A 22277-nucleotide genomic window follows, 5' to 3' on the forward strand; every position below is an offset into this window, starting at 1 on the left:
TTTCTTAATATTCTGACTTAATTAATGCTTTTTAAAAAGGTTTTCGTATTAAATCCAGGCTGGACTATGAACACCACTACTTCAAAAGTGCCCAATAAGACAGACCCAGTCCCATTATAATGTGTTGATGAGTGAAATCAGTCCAAATGCAGCACAAAAACATGTATGGTAAAACGCTGCATACAGTAATACATTCAACAAGGCCTTTGTGATTACATGACCTTTGTGACGTCCTTTCTTTATTTGGTCTCGTATACCAGGAACATAACGTGACTTACGTGGAAAACCACATTGCTTCATTAACTTCTTCTTGGAAACCAACTTCATGGCCTGGAAATAGAAAGTCATTTTGGTAAGGGACATAATATTGGACACCCATGTGTGTTTTTCCCCAGGTAGACGAGTGTTTCTAAACTGGGTTGCATTATGGAGGGGTTTTTCCACAGCTTTCAGACATGCATCCCACTGTATTACGGAGGTGGGGCTTGAATGGCATGTTGCTAATTGTCTTCCATGTATGAGGTATGTTATGACGCAGATACTGGAACACACATTTTAACCACGCGACACCGCTAATACACAGTACAGTACTTCTATAAACTGCATGTATGTATTTTAGTTGAATGTGGTTATTGAAAAATAAAATGTATCATCATCATCGGTGGCTGCAAAAATGAAACCATGTTAACAGGCTTTCTCACTGGGGATGCTCAAAAAAAAAAAAAAACTTTGGCAGACGACTATTTCGGATAATGGGACAACAGCCAAGAAAGAAACTCAACTGATCTACTTAAAATATGATTTTGTCACGTCCGTGCTAATGAGCTAAAGTGTTTTTGCCTTGTTGCGTCATTACGGATTACAGTGAAAAGGAACTATGCAGAACTTTCTAGAATTGCATTGTTTTAGTCACACTTTTATTGCACAGTATTTTTTTTTTCTTCTTAAATAATCTTAGCAAATTTTACTTTCATAATATTTTGACTTTATTCCCGTAATATTACAACTAATTCAACAACTAATTTCCCTAGCTTAATTTCCCTCCAAGAATTGCAACTTCATTTAGACTCTCTCTCGTAATTTTATGGGTTCAAAATAAAACATTTTCATCAATATTTCAACTCTATGCTACTAATGCAAAAATTTCCCTCATAATATTATATATTATTAATAATATATGATTATTTATTCTAGTTTTTCTTGTTTGAATATTTTTTTCTCTTAATGTTTTGACTTTGTTCTTGCAAAATTACAGCTTTTTTGTCATTTCTGGTATTTTTTTTTCTAATTTTCTTCTTAAAGAATCTTAATCGTAATATTATGACTTTATTCCCATAATCTTAGAACTTTTTCCCCAACATAATTTTCCTAAAATACAAGTTTATTCTCTCCTGTTTACTTTTATTGCACGGTTTATTGCACAGTATTTTTTAATTTTTTTTTACACTAATGGAGCTCCTTAGCACAGCAAGTATGTGTTGGAGGGGGTGTGTGGGGGGTGGTTATGGTATAGACAACCTGTGCATGATCTTGTAAATTTAACAATTTAACATTAGAGCCCTCTAGACATTAAATAGCACCCCCTCAGGCACCTTTACATTTGTATTTTCCAATACATGGCCATGCAGGTTGGGAGTGAAAGCAACACACACTAATGGTGGCCGAACAAGTACTGAAAATCCCGCTACACATCCCCGAAGGAGGAGCTTAAGCTACTGTTGACGTTATTGATAAGTGCTACATTTTTAGCCACTTTGCTGCACACGTGTATACATGATGAAATTAGTGCAAATGGGAACGATTGAAAAACAAACCCAAAACTCAAATTGCCAGGAAATAGTCATAATCATCCGCTCGGCTCTTCATTCCTGTCATTTGTTATTTGGCATATTTACAGATGTCGTCCCACACAAGCTACAAGCAGCCCCCGGAGGACCCGGGATTTCCGTCACGCTGCATAATCTGTGTCGAAACAGGCTTCCAAATGTAAGAAAACAAAGCTCATCTGAATGTTTACACATCGGAGATGGAAAACAAGAAGTGCGTCTGTACTCGTTTTGTCTCCTTGTGAATCTGAAGGATGAAAGTGGATGCCTCCGTCAACATCTCTGAGGCACCATCTGTCCTTGGATTCACCGATACGGCAACATTCTATTGGACAGCAGTTGTTATTCTTCTGTGTTTGGCCAGCGTTCCTTTCTTTGAGCATCAGACTCCGGTGTAGGTGTTCAGGTTGGATGGTGGGCGTAAAAAGCGAGCACAAAAAAAGCCCAGCGTGGAGGGTGAGCTGACTGATAGCTTTACATCACGGGTGTCCAAAGTGTGGCCCACGGCTGTCTTTTTATTGACCCACGGCACATTTTATTTATATAATCTAACAAGGAAACGAAAAAAAACAGCAAAAATGGAAAAATTTTACATGAATAAAGTACAAATTGCAATCTAATGAGATTACAAATATATTATTATTTGTTATTATATATTATGATTATATTATATATATATAATTAAATATATTATACATTATTAAATATATATATATAATTATTTATATTTAAATAATTTCTGCAAAAAAGATTAGGCTATGAGTAATAAAGTAATAATTATGAGACGGAAATTTACAGGAACAAAGTTTCAATAGTTTGGAAAATAAATGAGAAAAAAACTAAAGAAATGGAAAAAAACAGCTGTAATTTTATAAACTTTAATTTAAAAAATTAAGAGAAAAACAATACAATTTTACAAGAATAAACTGTTATTTTAGTAGCATACAGTTTTTTTTAAATAGTAATATTATGGCATATATTTGGAAAAATATATTTGAATATTATACTAATAAAGTCAACATTAATTTTCCAAACATTATTTGACAAGGAAGTTGAAATATTTTGAATATTAACACAAAAAAAACAGCAAAACTGTGAAAAAATGTTGATAATATATAATATGCTTTTTCACCTAGCGTATATCCCAAAGCTGAGATTCAGTTTTTTCTTGAACTATACATCACTTCTTAGCATATCTACATTGATTGACAAAATATCAAAGTGACCCGAGCATATTTTCATTTTTCCATATGTCGCCCCCTTACTTTTCTCATAAAAAAAAAACATAGTAATAAATCACTGCTTTCACTGATTAGTGTTCAGCCAACATCGCGTTGCATCCTGGGTAATTTGAGTGTGAGTAGTAAGCTGATGATACATATTCGACATTTCTGGCCAATGTAGTAAACATCCGGCAACTTCTCGCATACTCAAAAATGGCTTACTGCCAGTACAGACACACTGCATACTCAAAGAGTTAGCATGAGTAGTAGCTAAGTATGCGGTTTCGAACACAGCTATAGAATGATTGTGATGTCATCACTCCGATAGCCGCCACCTTTTAAAGTGAAATTACGACATAAGTCGTTTCCAGCCTAACTCACTTGATTTTATAGCCTTTTGTAAAATTATGACTTGTTTTTCATAATATTAAGAATTATCTTTTTCAGAATGTGCCGAGGGTCAACAACTACAACCGCAGGCCGCAAATGGCCCCCGGGCCACACTGTGAACACCCCTGCTGTATACTCTTATCGAACAGAACTGCTGTCTTATTTCATTGTATGCCTTAAAAACAACGACCATTAAGTAGACCAGGGGTCCCCAACTGCTGGACCGGGGGCCGGTACCGGTCCGTGGCGCATTTGCTACCGGGCCGCACAAAAATTCAAAATAATTTATCAACGACTCCCATCACACCTAGTTGGGAAAATAAATGTGCTTAACTTACATAATGTTTGTCATCATCCTCGTTGTAGGCCAGTTTGACCACGCCGTAGGAGCCCTGCAAACACAACACGAGGCGTTCAACGGAATTCCGGATTTTAGCCACACGTTCTGCTGTTTGTTCATAAAACAAACATACAAGTATCCTTCAGAGAACTTACCTTTCCAATCTCACTCTTCAGTTTATACTGGTTTAACTGGATACAGTCCTGGAGGCGGGGAAAGAGGCAGGGAAGTAAGAATCCCAATCATCATCGTCATCATCATCATCATCATCGCCGCCACTGGTGTGAAAGCAACATTTTTGCTGATTTCTGATGTACTATAGGTAGATGACGCTACTTCCTGTTGACGGTCTGCAAGCCCATTAGAGCGCTACTGCTTCAAAAGCGGCTTTGCGGCTCCATAGCAACCAGCGCGACACTACCGATCAGGGTCAGTCAGTTAGCCAGCGGGCTTTGAATGGCGTTGGAGCAAAACACCCCCCAAAATCAGTGAGTGGTTGCGAGAGTAGGATCAGAGGAGATGGAGCCGTGGTGAAATTGATGGAAAAAGCATCTCTGTTGAGAGCCAGAGCGACGCTTGAGGCGTGAAACGAGACCAAAAAACAGGTAGCGGGGCTCGGAGGATTGTTGGAGGATGCTGATTGGCGGGCACAGGTTAGAAATATGAAAGAATGGTGTACTGTTGGGATACTGTATCTAAAATAAGTACAAACACTGAACAATGGAATCGAACAAACCCAAACAGGTTTTGCTGGAATCACGACCAAAAGCATCTTACCTGAGAGTCGGATATGGACACACGTTTGGACTCCACTGTAGGCCTTCGAGCCACCCGGGGGGAGACATGTGTGCAGCCCCCCGCAGAGGATAAGTAAGTACCCCTTTCCTGCAGAGAGAACTTCCTCCCAGACAACTGATGCCGTGACGGGTGAGTCCTTGCGGGCTGAGCCCCTCCATTCCGCACGGAACCACCGAGGTCGTCCGTGGACATGGCGGCCAGGATGTCTGTGAGACTGCCGGCTTGTTCCTCAGAAGTGGACTCCAGCCTCTCCAAGCCGGGCTGGCTGCTCATCGCCATGGCGGGAAGAGACGTGGGCGCGGTGGAGGCGGCAGGGGGAGTACTGTCGCGCACCCGACAGCATCAACCTGGGATTAACCGGACCTGAAAGAGGAAGTAGACTTTGTTAAAGCAGACATTGCATTTTAATCATGTTTGCGCTCAGCTACGCCGAGAAAGAATAACTTATTATATCGCTTATTTTGGACTTATTTTGGACTTATTTTGGACTTATTTTGGACTTATTTTGGACTTATTTTGGACTTTGTTCAAATTCAAGTCCTTGTTTCAATGCCCATTTTCGATGTTTCAATGTTGAACATTAGAGAACAGGATACACCTACGATGTAATGATGTTGGAGACCATATTTAGAAGGTCACAAGCAGGTTTCCACTGCTCCAACTTGAAGGTATTTGCTCAATTGTGCTAGCTGAAGATATAAGCTAAAACAAACTCATAGTCTCACAAATACAGACAAAAGATACTTATACACGCACCCACACAAAAAAAGGACTAATGTGACGGATGCATAGATGGTTGGATGGGTGGGTGGCTTCCTTCCTTCCTTCCTTCCTTGTTTCCTTCCCTCATTCCTTCCTTGTTTCCTTCCTTCCTTCTTTCCTTCTTTCCTTCCTTCCATCCATCTTTCCTTCCTTCCTTCCTTCCTTCCTTCCTTCCTTCCTTCCTTCTTTCCTTCCATCCTTCTGTCCTTCCTTCCTTCTTTCCTTCCTTCTTTCCTTCCTCCCTTCTTTCCTTCCTTCCTTCTTTCCTTCTTTCCTTGGTTGGGTGGGTGGGTGGGTGGGTGGGTGGATGGATGATGGTTGGATGGGTGAATGGTTGGATGGATGGATGAATGGAGGGATGATTTGGTGGATGAATGGGTGGGTTGGCTGGATGGATGGTGGGATGGGTGGGTGTGTGGATGGATGGATGATTGGTTGGATGGATGAATGGATGGAGGGATGGTTGGATGGGTGGATGGATGGTTGGATGGAGGGATGATTCGGTGGATGAATGGGTGGGTTGGCGAATGATGGTTGGATGGGTGGGTGGGTGGGTGGATGAATGATGGTTGGATGGATGATTGGTTGGATGGATGAATGTTTGAATGGATGGGTAAATGGTTGGATGGGTGGGTGAATGGTTGGATGGATGGATAAGTGGGTGGATGGTTGCATGGGTGGGTGGATGGTTGGATGGATGGATGGATGAGTGGGTGGTTGGTTGGATGGGTGGGTGGATGGTTGGATGGAGGGATGGTTGGGTGGATGGATGAATGGAGGGATGGATGGACTAACAGAGTTAAGGTGGAAACATCAGGTACGCATATGACAGCTTGCTTTGCAACAAAGGAAAAGCCCCCGCGAACAAACGAAAACAGAAGCACCATGAAAGAAGCGGGTCAAGCAAGGGCAGTGGCGAAAGCTGATTGGTCCAGGAGTCCAGCCTCATACACAATCTTGAGTGTATAAAAGGCCAGCCAGGCAGGGAAAGGAAGGGTGCTTTTTTTGCAGCTGCGCTGTAATAAGACCCGCTTACTTGTAGGTATACAGGGACTGCAGATAAGCCTGGATGTCTGTATTAGGTATTGTTGCCAGGAATCTACAATTTGGTTCTTTAAGATTCCCTTATCCTCTATTTGAAACCCACTTAGAATCCTCAGGGGGAGGATTTCTACAAACTACATAAAAAAAAGTGTCATTTAGATATAATGAACCGTACTTGTCGGGTCTGAAACCGATAAAGAAGGGATTACCGATTAGAATAATTAGGTTAATTGTATGTTTCTTTATAAACATAAGAAACAAATGACATTTCAACAAGAGTCCGTCCTTCATTTGTCCCACTTAGCAAGTCTGGCTGTAATTTAAAATAAAAAATAAAAAATGCATGAAAGAAAAATTGATCATGACGGCCTTGAGGGCCACGGCTGGATGGTGAAGTGCTTTCAACAGCGACCATTTTGCACAAGTTTAGTAATGCTAAGAGCATAGAAGTGGTTGGAATCCATTAGTGGACCACTTTCACCCTTAGCTACTTTCTATTAGTCTGTCCCGGGATTCAATTGCATACAGGCGGCAAACAAAAGGACCCAAGGCCAGAACAAAATAAAAATTATTTGCAAAGGCTGAGACACAGCGAACATGCCTCCATATTGCACGCAGAGGAAATCTTCAAGGAGCGGTTTTGTTTTTGTCTTCTTGTTCTCCTTTGACGGAGAGCAAAGAACAGGCGCATCACCCCCCCCCCCCCAATATAAATAGAGATGGATCCCTCTGGTTTTCTACTGCAGCGTTCTGACCTTGCAGACGTTGATAGCTGTATTCATTTATTTGTATTGACTGACGCTAACGCAAGCTAACAGGCTACATGAGCTGTGGTCACTGCGTCCACATATGTACGTTGAAATAAGATGCATGTTGGCTACTGAAGGTATTTGCTCGTTTTTGCTAGCTAAAGATAAAAGTTAAAGCAAACACATATTCTGAAAGCTGATTGGTCCAGGACTCCAGCATCTTACACAATCTTGAGTGTATAAAAGGCCGGGCAGGGAAAGAGAGCTGTGCTGTAATAACACCCGCTTACTTGTAGGTATACAGGGACTACAGATAAGCCCGGATGTCTGTATTAGGTATTGTTGTCAGGAATAAACCATCTGGTTCTCATTCTATGATTTGGTTCTTTAAGCTTCCCTTATCCTCTATTCGAAACCCACTTAGAGTCCTCAGATGGAAGATTTATTTGGTCCAGGACTCCAGCATCTTACACAATCTTGAGTGTATGAAAGGCCGGGCAGGGAAAGAGAGCTATGCCGTAATAACACCCGCTTACTTGTAGGTATACAGGGACTGCAGATAAGCCCGGATGTCTGTATTAGGTATTGCTGTCAGGAATAAACCATCTGGTTTTCATTCTATGATTTGGTTCTTTAAGATTCCCTTATCCTTTATTCGAAACCCACTTAGAGTCCTCGGGTGGAGGATTTATTTCTACACGACACAGTCAGGAAAAGTGGAAGATTTGGGTTTGAATGTCGCCAGAGGAGAGCTGGGATGGGCTCCAACATACACCGCCGACCCTCCTGAGGATACGCGGCATCGTAAATGTATGAACGGAACATTCTTGTGGTTGTGAATTTGTGCTATATTCCAAAGGAATCGCTTCATAAGGTCGACAAGGCGGGCCCAAGTCAATGCTACTTTTTAATTCCGTGGGCCAGATTTGGCCCCCGAGCCTGAGTTTGACACATGTGTATAATGTGTCAATCCTTGTAGTGCATGTTTTTGCTTCAGATTTATATAAGTAAATTGCATAATCACCATGTAATCATGCAAACCTGGATGGGGGGGGGGTGTTGCCTTCATGTAGCTCGCCTCTCCCTACGCCCACAGGATGACGAGGCCTCCACTTTCCTTCACCTGTCACATTTCATATTACTCACACAGACGATCCCGTGAAACGCTGAGCAAAAGATGAGAGGAGGAGTGGGAGTGGGAAGGGGGGGGGCATCAACGAGCTTCTCCTGATGGATGAGGGTACAGCTTGCAAACACGCACCTGCCCACACCAACACACCAACACACCCACACCATGAAGCAGAATGAAATGAGACACCCCCCCCCCACCGTCCCCACCACCCACTCGGGAGTGATTAGGCCTCATCCTTGAGTGAGCCTTTAAGGTGAGATTATGGAGTGATTTTGGCATCACATGGAGCTCAGCGTCTCAAAAGGACCGTGGAGAAACCGATGGCGAATAGAAATCGGCCGTCCACGATGAGAATGGGGGAAAAAACGAATTGAAATAATTGCCGTCGGAAAGGGCGCCAACAATGCAAGGCGACGTCCTCCGTCAGTCAGTCAATGTAGCACATTAGCGGCGCTAACGATGACACGCATTCACACACAAATCACAGAACGGCTGGCATTTTCAAATAACGGAACAATAACTAATATGCTGCTATTGTGGTTCTGACTCAGCAAAATGTATGACGTGGCGAGTACATATCAATTATGATACAAAACGTCTTACATAAATGGCTTTTCTTTGGATACGTTTTGTCGCTTTTCAACCAGGGGCCACAAAAGGAGGCAGCATGAGGATTGTGGGATTAATCGGTTAATCCAGGAGGACTACATTTTCAATTTATCCTTTTTGTATGCTGGAACCTATCCCAGTGGTCTTCTACACCCTGGACTGGTGGCCAGCCAATCACAGGGCACATATAGACAAACAACCATTCACACTCACATTCATACCTATGGACAATTTGGAGTGGCTAATTAACCTAGCATGTTTTTTTTTTTTACTTGGTGGTGTCATTAGGACTATTTTAAAATGTTCTTAAGCCCCCCCAAAATAATTTGATATTTTTTCCAATAGATTTTTTTTTTTGACAAAAAAAATTTATACTGCAAAAGCAGGCTAATAAGCAAGCCAATAAGCAGGCTAATACTAGACTACTACTACTACTACTACTACTACTACTAGTAGTAGTAGTAATAATCATTCATTCATTTTCTACCGCTTATCCTCACAAGGGTCGCAGGGTTGCTGGAGCCTATCCCAGCTGTCTTCGGTACACCCTGGACTGGTGGCCAGCCAATCACAGGGCACATATAGACAAACAACCATTCACACTCACATTCATACCTATGGACAATTTGGAGTCGCTAATTAACCTAGCATGTTTTTTGGAATGTGGGAGGAAACCCGCGAACATGCAAACTCCACTTGCACACCGTGCGGCCCGGATTCAATATTACTAAATGGAATATTTTCATAGTTAGAGCATAGAAAATCTGTTTATGACCTTCTAAACATGTTTTTTTTTAACATTAGAGCCCTGTAGACATGAAATAACACCCCTATAGTCACCTTTACACTTGTAAGACATCTTAAAAACATAAATAAGATAAGAGTGGTTAGCGCGCAGACATCACAGCGAGGAGACCCGAGTTCAATCCCACCCTCAATTTGCATGTTCTCCCCGTACATGCGTGGGTTTTCTCCGGGTACTCCGGTTTCCTCCCACATTCCAAAAACATGCTAGGTTAATTAGCGACTCCAAATTGTCCATAGGTATGAATGTGAGTGTGAATGGTTGTTTGTCTATATGTGCCCTGTGATTGGCTGGCCACCAGTCCAGGGTGTACCCCGCCTCTCGCTCCAAGACAGCTGGGATAGGCTCCAGCCGGTGGAAAACGTTGGGTCACCCCTGCGCTACGTTCTGCTTTTTCCTAAACACAATGGCCGCCAAATCTATGGCGACTCTTGACATGTGTGACCCCCCCGTGTAAAAGCACCCCCAGGGGGCTCCGTCTTGTTTGTAACATTAAAAAAACTGCTGATCATGACTGATTATGCAAATGTGATGATTACGTGATTAGGTGATTTGCTCACTTGACACAAGACTAATCCCCGGGAGTCCTTAATTTAATCCACAGGATTAGCAGGCAAATGTAGCAGAAACAACTCCGTAAATCTATTAAACACCCCCATGCATCAATTAAACGTGATGGCAAAAAAACACAATACACACACGTGTACGTGATCAGCCATGTTGGATTGCCCCACCCGGCATTGGGTATATCCAGGATTACCTGGGATACAACGGTGCAAACTGCCATGTTGGATGAGCCAATTATTTCTCCTCTACTCTCACTGACTGATCTTCCAGCAGGACTGACCTGAGAGTCCTCAATAGACGTTCCAACACAGGTTCCTCTCTAACAAGGCCGGACCAGACGCCTCTTCTGCTCCAGGCAAGACTTATTCAGATCTTTCCTATCATCACAAGTTTCCTTCTTGTGGTTGATCATCTATTTATAGAAGGTGCTGCACTGGTCCGAAGGCGCTCGGGTAATCAAGAGCCACCCAGGGGCTTGAAAGAGAAACTCAATATCACAGCGCTGGAAAGCTGCGACGACGTGAACCCGCATGGGATTATGATGCTCCTGCTTGAAATGAGAAAGCACCCCCCCCCTTCAGAGTGTGGAGCTCAGTGCCCTCCTAATCCCTCAGAACATCCCACTGATCCCCGGCTCCTCTCCTCATTGTTAGAAATGTGTGACAAGCTCGGTGAGCTGCCTGCACACAGAACGTACTGTATAGTTGAGAGCAAAGGATTCAAACCCGGCACGGATTAGGACCTGCACACTCAAACACTCAAACTGGATTGGAACCAAAAAAGGAAGCAATCATTTCCTGTTTAAATAAGCTCTCATTTTACAATCATGACACAAAAACAGTCGTTACTGAGGACCTAATGACAACTAATGACTGAGGCACATACATTTAGAGTAGTTACTAATGGACCAATGAGGAACAAATGCCTAATGCACATACATTTAGAGTAGTTACTAAGGAACTAATGAGGGAAAATGTCCGAGGCATATAGAGTAGTGACTGAGGAACTAATGAGGATCAAACGACCAAATCGCATACATTTAGAGTAGTTACCGAGGAACTAATGAAATAATGACAAATGCACATACTATATTTAGAGTAGTTACTAATGAACTAATGACTGGGGTACATACATTGAGAGTAGTTACTGAGGAACTAATGGCTGAGGCACATACATTTAGAGTAGTTACTGAGGAACTAATGACCACAGTACATACATTTAGAGTAGTTACTGAGGAACTAATGACCACAGTACATACATTTAGAGTAGTTACTAAGGAACTAATGAGCAAAGCACATATATTTAGAGTAGTTATTGATGAACTAATTAAGTAATGCACATGTTTAGAGTAGTTACAGAGTAATAAATAAAGAACTAATGGCCAAGGCACATACATTTAGAGTAGTTACTAAGGAACTAACCACTAAGGCACATACATTGAGTAGTTACTGAGGAACTAATGACTAATGCACATATGTTTAGAGTAGTTACTAAGAAACTAATGACCAAGGTACATACATTTAGAGTAGTTACTGAGGAACAAGTGACCAAGGCACATACATTTAGAGTAGTTACTGAGAAACTAATGACTGAGGCACATACATTTAGAGTGGTTACTGAGGAACTAATGACCGAGGTACATACATTTAGAGTAGTTACTGCGGAACTAATGACAGGGGTACATACATTTAGAGTAGTTACTGAGGAACTAGTGACCAGGGCACATACATTTAGAGTAGTTACTGTGTAATAAATGAACTAATGACGAAGGCACATACATTTAGAGTAGTTACTGTGTAATAAATGAACTAATGACCAAGGTACATACATTTAGAGTAGTTACTAAGGAACTAATGACCAAGGCACGTACATTTAGAGTAGTTACTAAGGAACTAAGGAGGAACTGCCAATGACATCATGCCATAAATCCACTAACATTAAGTACAGCTTTGATACTGTAACGGATGCGATCCAAGTAGGCCTTTATGGATATTGTGTGATATTATAGCTTAGCATGCTGTGATATTATAGCTTAGCATGCTGTGATATTATAGCTTAGCATGCTGTGATATTATAGCTTAGCATGCTGTGATATTATAGCTTAGCATGCTGTGATATTATAGCTTAGCATGCTGTGATATTATAGCTTAGCATGCTGTGATATTATAGCTTAGCATGTTGTGATATTATAGCTTAGCATGTTGTGATATTATAGCTTAGCATGCTGTGATATTATAGCTTAGCATGCTGTGATATTATAGCTTAGCATGTTGTGATATTATAGCTTAGCCTGTTGTGATATTATAGCTTAGCATGCTGTGATATTATAGCTTAGCATGCTGTGATATCATAGCTTAGCATGCTGTGATATTATAGCTTAGCATGTTGTGATATTATAGCTTAGCATGCTGTGATATTATAGCTTAGCATGCTGTGATATTATAGCTTAGCATGTTGTGATATTATAGCTTAGCATGTTGTGATATTATAGCTTAGCATGCTGTGATATTATAGCTTAGCATGCTGTGATATTATAGCTTAGCATCCTACAACAACGTCTTGGTAAAACGCAGCATTAAGATGGAAGCGAGAAGCAAGGCAGAACTTGAGAACTTGGCCTAGCATGATAGCATGATAGCATGATAGCATGATAGCATGATAGCATGATCGCTGGTGCCAAGTCGTGTCGGGTTTGACAGATTTGGTGAGTGCTAAACATTCCATTTTTGCTAACCGAGGACATATTATGTCAGAGAGGATGAACATGTTGTGTAGCAAGAGCCAAAAAGGGCGATTACATCAACATCCATGGACTTGATCCCAGGCACCCTCGGTGATTACAGAGGGTGCTCGGCGGGCAGAGAGCTTACAGTCCGGCAGGGACCCCCTTAAGGACTTTTACTGGCCTACTTCTTCTCCCTTGTCTTGCCTGGATGCCTTTGGCTTGCCTGAAGACGTGCAACACAAGCGACTGTTGATGGAACGTTACACTTTTACGTTGATTGACAGGCATATTGTCCAATGGCAGAACCTATTTGGCTAACGTTGTCTGATGTGTAATCTGCAGGGCTTAAAAGTTCAAGACAAAAATAGTGGCTTTTACACCGGAAATCACAGCAATTAGAAAAATAACAGTCTAATCCCATGGGAAGATGTCACATAATTAATGCAATCACTCCGCCAAATTATCGGAAAACATTATAACGGCCTTTTTGTGTCTTCCTAAATGAGACATGAACATTTAAAACCTCTTTCAGCATCCAAGATCTTACTTAACTCCATCCAAGGTTATTTGAAAGACGGAGGCTCAGTTTCCTCCTGATAAATGAAAATACTTTCATGCTTTTGAGCCGATGGTTTCTTTTTTTTTTTTTTTTTTTTTTCCCCCCTCACATCAATAATGTGAGCTACTCCCCCGCCTCGGTGCAATCCACTTAAAAGACGCCACACTTGGTCGATTCCCAGGATTGGATGTGAGAAATGATGAGGTCAGAAAATTGGATGAATTCTCCGTATAGACGAGATGACGTCAGCGGCCGTTTACCCGCCCCCCCCCCCCCCGGTCCGCATGGAACTTAATAATAATCAAATGAACTGAAAACAGCAATCTTGAACTGCCCCCCCCCCCCCAAAAAAAAAATATTAAAATGATTTTTTTTTATGGACAAAGTAGCTCAAGGCTCCTCTCTGGAAATATATTTTGTGTGTGTGTTTTTTTTTTTTGGATTCCACATGGCATGAGGAAAAGGGGACATGAAAGATAATCAGTTGAACCCCCCCTCCTCGCCCCCCCCCCCCCCCACACACACACAGCAAATAGACGTACACAAATAAAACACCATCTGTTAATCCGCTTCTCACAATAGTTGCACATGTCGGATGGTTGCTACGTGTGGCTTGAATGGAAAAGATGCAGTAGTACACATGCAGTAGTACAGACGCAGTAGTACATACGCAGTACTTGTCACTGTGTCTACATTCGTTTCAAAGAGTTCTGGGAGGACAAACCTGCTGAAGCAAACGCTATTTATATTTATATTTATATTTATATTTATATTTATATTTATATTTATATTTATATTTATATTTATATTTATATTTATATTTATATTTATATTTATATTTATATTTATATTCCTTATTTTATTTTGAATTTTTCTCCTTATTTTTTTATAATTTTATTATTATTTTATTTTATTTTATTATGACTCTTTTCTCATTATTTTTGACTCAGTTGGCTCATGGTGTGTCAGATATTTTTTCCAAAGGATTCCCCAAGCCCAGAAGCCGTGTTAATTGCTAGCAGTAATTGGCGAATGTACCACCGTCTGAACTTTGAACTCGGGTGTAATGAATCGATCACGGCTCTCCCATAAAGCGGCCGTGATGACACGAGTATAAAAGCTCCTTCTGAAATAAAATGATGTTAGGTGGCCGAGCATCCCCGTCAAGCATCCCTTTTAATGCGGAATATGAAAGGACGTAGGTTCCCCCGGTAGGCGCCTCGTTGCTGATGGTGCCTTTTATAAAGCGGGTTTGGGGGGTGGGGGAGTGGGGGGGGGTGAGTGCAAATGGGGTGAAGTGCATACGAACACTTTGCCTCGGTTAACTGAAAGATCTGAGGACCCCCAGAGTCCTTTGCTGGTTACGCTTTGAATAATGAAGGCTAACATGCAGATGAGGCTGAGCGCAGACTAATGAGGCCCGCAAATGTCTTGGTGTATTCACTCGCTACGACAACGCCGACCGCCTTATCAACAAAGCAGCCTAATCGTGTTCGGCGTGGTGAATCCCTCCAAAGTTGCTAAAGCGCGTCGCTGGTTACAACGAGAAAAAAAAAAACGAGGCAAATTACCGTCTATGTTGGGATTGGAGGTTGTTTCATTTATAAATATGACAGCAAATGAAGTCATGGTAAAGATCTCAAAAGGGCGGGGCCCAACCTCGGTTAGCATACACCCTGGTTACAGTGTTTTTTTGGTTAAAGTCCACAACCTAGCCCTGATTCGCATACATTTTTCCTGTTTATGTACAATATGAATAACAATTGGATTCATCAGTATTCCATCATAATTCCTCATTCCCTGTCTTCCTGGAATTGTTTCTTACCAGAAAATATGATTTGGTTAAAGTCAGACCTTCTGGAATGGATTAGCGACACTAACCAAGGTAGTTGGAAAGTAAAATGGAAATCCGGCGTTGAACATCAAACTGTGAGGTAGGTCTTTAGCTCCCCAGAAAAAAAACGTTCTAAATAAACTATTTTGTTAATATTTATTTCTAAACGCTAAAAAATTAAAATGTTTGCCGGAAAGCTTCCCAGACATGGATTCAATATTCCTGAATATCTGAACGCTTCAGATATTGGGAGTGATATCAGCCGTGTGGCAGTCAAAAAAACGTTGCTGCCAAGTACAAAACTTGTCATGCACAAGTTTCCTGTGGTGGCACGGAGCCAGGGAAGTTTAATACAACCAAGTTCATCCTGCCATCAACAACAACAACAGTGTTTGCTAGTGTGCTAAGTGCTAAGTAGCTCGGTGGAGGGGTGATATCAGCCGTGTGGCAGTCAAAAAAACGTTGCTGCCAAGTACAAAACTTGTCATGCACAAGTTTCCTGTGGTGGCACGGAGCCAGGGAAGTTTAATACAACCAAGTTCATCCTGCCATCAACAACAACAACAGTGTTTGCTAGTGTGCTAAGTGCTAAGTAGCTCGGTGGAGGGGTGATATCAGCCGTGTGGCAGTCAAAAAAACGTTGCTGCCAAGTACAAAACTTGTCATGCACAAGTTTCCTGTGGTGGCACGGAGCCAGGGAAATTTAATACAACCAAGTTCATCATGCTAACAACAACAACAGTGTTGCTAGTGTGCTAAGTAGCTAGGAGTAGGAGTGATATCAGCCGTGTGGCAGTCAAAAAGACGTTGCTGCCAAGTACAAAACTTGTCATGCACAAGTTTCGGAGCCGGGGAAGTTTAATACAACCAAGTTCATCATGCTAACAACAACAACAGTGTTTGCTATTGTGCTAAGTAGCTCGGAGGAGGAGTGATATCAGCCGTGTGGCAGTCAAAAAAAACGTTGCTGCCAAGTACAAAACTTGTCATGCACAAGTTTCGGAGCCGGGGAAGTTTAATACAACCAAGTTCATCATGCTAACAACAACAACAGTGTTTGCTATTGTGCTAAGTAGCTCAGAGGAGGAGTGATATCAGCCGTGTGGCAGTCAAAAAAACGTTGCTGCCAAGTACAAAACTTGTCATGCACAAGTTTCCTGTGGTGGCACGGAGCCGGGGAAGTTTAATACAACCAATTTCATCGCGCTAACAACAACAACAGTGTTTGCTAGTGTGCTAAGTAGCTCGGAGGAGGAGTGATATCAGTTGTGTGGCAGTCAAAAAAACGTTGCTGCCAAGTACAAAACTTGTCATGCACAAGTTTCGGAGCCGGGGAAGTTTAATACAACCAAGTTCATCATGCCAACAACAACAACAGTGTTTGCTATTGTGCTAAGTAGCTCGGAGGAGGAGTGATATCAGCCGTGTGGCAGTCAAAAAAACGTTGCTGCCAAGTACAAAACTTGTCATGCACAAGTTTCGGAGCCGGGGAAGTTTAATACAACCAAGTTCATCATGCTAACAACAACAACAGTGTTTGCTATTGTGCTAAGTAGCTCAGAAGAGGAGTGATATCAGCCGTATGTCAGTCAAAAAAAACGTTGCTGCCAAGTACAAAACTTTTCATGCACAAATTTCCTGTGGTGGCACGGAGCCAGGGAAGTTTAATACAACCAAGTTCATCATGCTAACAACAACAACAGTGTTGCTAGTGTGCTAAGTAGCTAGGAGTAGGAGTGATATCAGCCGTGTGGCAGTCAAAAAGACGTTGCTGCCAAGTACAAAACTTGTCATGCACAAGTTTCGGAGCCGGGGAAGTTTAATACAACCAAGTTCATCATGCTAACAACAACAACAGTGTTTGCTATTGTGCTAAGTAGCTCAGAGGAGGAGTGATATCAGCAGTCAAAAAAGACGTTGCTGCCAAGTACAAAACTTGTCATGCACAAGTTTCCTGTGGTGGCACGGAGCCGGGGAAGTTTAAGTTTAAGCTTAGACTTAGGCTAGCTTCCTTCCTTAGGCTGCTGCCTCCGTCACCCGACTGACCTCAGATAAGCAAAACAAGATAGACTTTATTTTAATATGCAAATTGCTTTGAAATAACTTTCAGTTTCGCTTGCTATGTCACGTTAGGACACTGACCCAAATATAATCCCGAATTCTCATTTTCCACCAAAGTGTTTTGGTTGGACGGTACTGGGAAGAGCACTTTGCGGTATTAAGCGTCATTTGTTATGATTACCTGGAAAATAGAAAACAACAGGACGTGATGTTCATCATACAGCACTGCCGTTCTGGTCTTTGTCCAACTTCAAGATCAGGCGTACTTAACACGAGCGAAAAATATGTCAGGGTATGTTTGGATAAAGGATATAAAACACAAGCCTGCGTGAGTCCTCGCTCCCTTTCACACAGCAATTTCCGCGTCCCCTCGCTTTTAATGAAGTCATTTCCCAGAGGAGCGTCGGGGCTATGAAATCTTGACGCGGCCTCTTTTTCTGTGGCTGGGTTTCACTTCTGCATGACGGCCGGAGGGAAGGAGCCTTTCTGGTTAAAGCCGAGCATTGACAAAGTGACGCTCATATGGGGGGGGGGAACGCGGTTGGTGCAGAAAAGGATTTGTGCATAGCATTCGTCCGCCCTACAACAGGGGTCGGCAACCTTTACTATGAAAAGAGCCATTTCACCCACTTGCCCACTAAAAAAAATAGTCTTCAGCCGCAAAACATAGTATGCTTAAAACTACATTGGAGGGAATTTGGGGGTATCAAAGTAGTTCAAAATACTCATATTTTTATTTATTTTATTTTATATTTTTATTTTATACTCTTATATTAATGCTAGTATTGGGGATAAACTTACATAAATGTATGTGTAAATTATTATTTATTTTTAATTTTTTTATAATTATCATTATACAAATTATTATTATTTATTCAAAATTATTGTCCATAGGTCTAGTGATTAGCGCGCAGACCTCACAGCTAGCCGTGCATGCGTGGGTTTTCTCCGGGTACTCCGGTTTCCTCCCACATTCCAAAAACATGCTAGGCTAATTGTCGACTCCAAATTGTCCATAGGTATGAATGTGAGTGTGAATGGTTGTTTGTCTATATGTGCCCTGTGATTGGCTGGCCACCAGTCCAGGGTGTACCCCGCCTCTCGCCCGAAGACAGCTGGGATAGGCTCCAGCACCCCCTGCGACCCTCGTGAGGATAAGCGGTAGAAAATGAATGAATGTATGAATTAATCATTTGAGTGTTAAGTTGCTGTGTGATGAATTTAGTGCTGTTAGTAATGTGTTCTTTGAAAGATGACACAGTGTGTCACAGACTGTTGACCTCTTGAGATTTTCGATGGGTTGACAATTTTTGACTCCAATTTTTTTTACTCCAAATTGTCCATAGGTATGAATGTGAGTATGAATGGTTGTTTGTCTATATGTGCCCTGTGATTGGCTGGCCACCAGTCCAGGGTGTACCCCGCCTCTCGCCCGAAGACAGCTGGGATAAGCTCCAGCACCCCCGCAACCCTCGTGAGGATAAGCGTAGAAAATGAATGAATGTATGAATTAATCATTTGAGTGTTAAGTTGCTGTGTGATGAATTTAGTGCTGTTAGTAATGTGTTCTTTGAAAGATGACACAGTGTGTCACAGACTGTTGACCTCTTGAGATTTTCGATGGGTTGACAATTTTTGACTCCAATTTTTTTTACTCCAAATTGTCCATAGGTATGAATGAGAGTGTGAATGGTTGTTTGTCTATATGTGCCCTGTGATTGACTGGCGACCAGTCCAGGGTGTATGCCGCCTCTCGCCCGAAGACAGCTGGGATAGGCTCCAGCACCCCCTGCGACCCTCGTGAGGATAAGCGGTAGAAAATGAATGAATGTATGAATTAATCATTTGAGTGTTAAGTTGCTGTGTGATGAATTTAGTGCTGTTAGTAATGTGTTCTTTGAAAGATGACACAGTGTGTCACAGACTGTTGACCTCTTGAGATTTTCGATGGGTTGACAATTTTTGACTCCAAATTGTCCATAGGTATGAATGTGAGTGTGAATGGTTGTTTGTCTATATGTGCCTTGTGATTGGCTGGCCACCAGTCCAGGGTGTATCCCGCCACTCGCCCCAAGACAGCTGGGATAGGCTCCAGCACCCCCGCAACCCTCGTGAGGATATGCGGTAGAATGAATGAAAGTACCTTAAAAAGGTATAGCTAAGAAATGTATAAGACAAGTTTAAAATTAAAAAACAACCATTTTAACTTCCTACCCATAAGATAAGGATTATTTCAATTATTTGTGCAATTTACTGTTTACGCTGTACATTGTTGTTCATATTTGATGTCATCTATTTATTCTCCACATTATTATTATTATTTATTATTATACGGGAGCCAGGCAACGACATTTTGTTGGCAATTTCACTGCTGTGTTATTATGCAATGACTATCTCTATTTTTTTTAACTCATTACAAAGACATGCATTTTCCACACTCGGGTGTTAAAAAAAATATTCAAGCATTGCAAAAGGGAGCCGCAGGTTGCTAACCCTAAATCAACGTCAGAAACGCCGTTTTTTTCTTCTGCGGTCAGCAGCCACGTTTGAGGACGGAACAGGGCAAACGAGGCCACCGCGTTGTGAAGCTGGACATGATGCGCGTCACGCTGCATATTTATGTCCACGACTGTAATGAACACTCAAGAGGGGAGTGGAGCTGCTCGGCAACACTCTTGCAAAAACACCCCAGGGCTTTTTTTTTCAAAGGCTGGAACATTCAATTAATAATAATTATCCCCAACCGACTCGGCAGGTTAGAAGAAATCTCAAAAATGTTCTATTTATAGTTCTATAATCAACACAAACGCCACCTGCCTGTTTTGCTATGAGTTATTTTTTTAATTCAATAGTGTTTTTATCTAAATGCTGGCATGTGAAACTTTCTTTGGTTCCACTTTGGGTTATCGTGCAGCCGTGATCGAAAGAAAAAGAGACTTAAGGTGAGAAACACGACTGAATGAAAAGAATAACTCATGGCAAAACATGAAGGTGGCATTGATCTTGTGTCTTATTCGTCCCGTTGCTGCATGTAAAACTATAAAACACGGGTTTTGTGTGTAACATTGATTGATACCGCTTATCCTCACGAGGGGTGCTGGAGCCTATCCCAGCTGTCTTCGGGCAAGAGGCGGGGCACACCATCGCCAGCCAATCAGAGGCCACATATAAACCATTCAAACTCAAATGGACAATTTGGAATCGCCAATTAGCCTAGCATGTTTTGGGAATGTGGGAGGAAACCGGAGTACCCAGAGAAAACCCACGAAAAACCACTTCCACACCGTGCATGTTTGGATAAATTGGACTTCCCTTATTTCTTATGGGTTTGGGTTAGAGTACGTTTCAGATAGAGTCGGGTCTGAATGGCCATAACCAAGGTTCTACTGTATTTTAATTATTATTCCGTTCAACTTGCATATCGGAAAATTCAGTAAATTTTAGGTATCGTTAAAATGAAAGTAAATATTGTTTTTGGACAATATTTGTACCGGTTTGGGCAACACAGGACAAATGGAGAAGATACTTTATGATGAAATACTGCAGTAATATGCCTCAACTTTTTACTTCTTGCAGTGTGAAAAAAACAGAATGTGTACTTTCATTTATAATACTTGTAGTAATATTAGTAGTATTAGTGTAGTATTAGTGTAAAAACATACATGTTGCCATACAGTGCACGGCCAAGGTGTATTAGGCGGATTAAGGGCGGTTAGCGTCACTCCGGGTGCATGCCGCACATCCTTTTGCGGACGTGTGTGCTGTGGAAGTGGTTGGAATCCCGAGGGTCTGCAGTCCTAGGGGGGGTCTCCGGTCTCCAGTCAAGAACTGTACCAGAAGGACGGGCGCGGCGTTTTGTATATTTGCATCAGCATTTGTCCCATCCACTTCCCCATATTTTGGCCTGGCAGTATTTTGCACACCCGCACACAAACACACGCAAACGAGGAATCGGAATGAAATAATCGTAAAAGTTTGACTCACCCAAATGAACGATTCTTTTTTTTCCGGTGTCAGAGATTCAAAATGTCCCGTTCGGATTCCAAATAAATGAGCTTCGCCTCTTCGCGACGTGAAAGCCGGGACGGCTGGTCTGAGACGCGTCCCATCCGAGACCCTCGTCCCGAATACGGCGACCACACCGGAGCCTCCTGCTTTTGTTCGCGAGGCGGAGAACCAGCGAGCCAGACGGAGCCGGCTGCCCTCCACGCGTGGAAAAAACACTCGCTGCTTTGTCTCTCACCGCTGCTGCCGCTGCTGCTGCTGCTGCACACGGAAAAGCATAACTTTAGTTATTCAGCCTTCAGTTCTTCAACGGGTCCTATCATCCGTCCTGTTCCGGGCGCCATTGCATGTCACGTTGAACACCACACGCCACAGTCACGTTGTCTGCTACCCACGACCGGCGCTAAGATCGCCATTCTTGCTTGGATTCTGTCTTTAAGGCGGATTTATTCGAGTGGGAAATAAATGCCCCTGCCGCCGACATGTTTTTATTGCAGTGTTTCCCAAATGGCCACCAATTGAATCATCTCTCAGAGGTGAAGATGGGTGGAGATCACCTGGGATTTGGGATTCATTAGTGACGTCATTGCCGGTGCAACACCGCCTAAAGGTGCTTTCATTCTTTCTTTCATTCATTCATTCATTTTCTACCCTTATCCTCACCAGGGTCGAGAGGTGCTGGAGCCTATCCCAGCTATCTTCGGGCGAGAGGCCAGCCAATCACAGGGCTTCCTAAAGATACTTCATAAAGCCAAATGTTAGATAAACATGATTAAGATATGCCTTTATTCGTCCCTCAGTGGGGAAATTTGTAAATTGAATAATGAATAATACATATAAATGTGATA

At 42.1% G+C, this 22277-nt stretch overlaps 1 protein-coding gene across 3 annotated transcripts in view; it reads right to left on the reverse strand.

Annotated features, from left to right (window-relative positions):
* The window catches only part of camkk1a (calcium/calmodulin-dependent protein kinase kinase 1, alpha a), a 39602-nt gene extending 17667 nt beyond the window's left edge, over positions 1-21935 (reverse strand). The window contains exons 1-5 of one of the 3 annotated variants that reach the window (XM_058087778.2): positions 21409-21935; positions 4557-4940; positions 3935-3982; positions 3778-3831; positions 279-330 (exon numbers count right to left, since the gene is read on the reverse strand). In XM_058087778.2, coding sequence (XP_057943761.2) covers positions 279-330; positions 3778-3831; positions 3935-3982; positions 4557-4856 — 454 coding nt within the window. In that variant the 5' untranslated portion in view covers positions 4857-4940; positions 21409-21935. The remainder of the gene's footprint in view (positions 1-278; positions 331-3777; positions 3832-3934; positions 3983-4556; positions 4941-21408) is intronic. The other 2 variants (XM_058087779.2, XM_058087780.2) reach the window with 2 other exon arrangements.
* Between the last annotated feature and the right edge of the window lie 342 nt (positions 21936-22277).

The sequence above is a fragment of the Doryrhamphus excisus genome, linkage group LG21 (genome assembly GCF_037039965.1).
Source record: "Doryrhamphus excisus strain RoL-2023G ecotype Guam linkage group LG21, RoL_Dexc_Guam_v1.1, whole genome shotgun sequence".
Lineage (NCBI taxonomy): Eukaryota > Metazoa > Chordata > Actinopteri > Syngnathiformes > Syngnathidae > Doryrhamphus > Doryrhamphus excisus.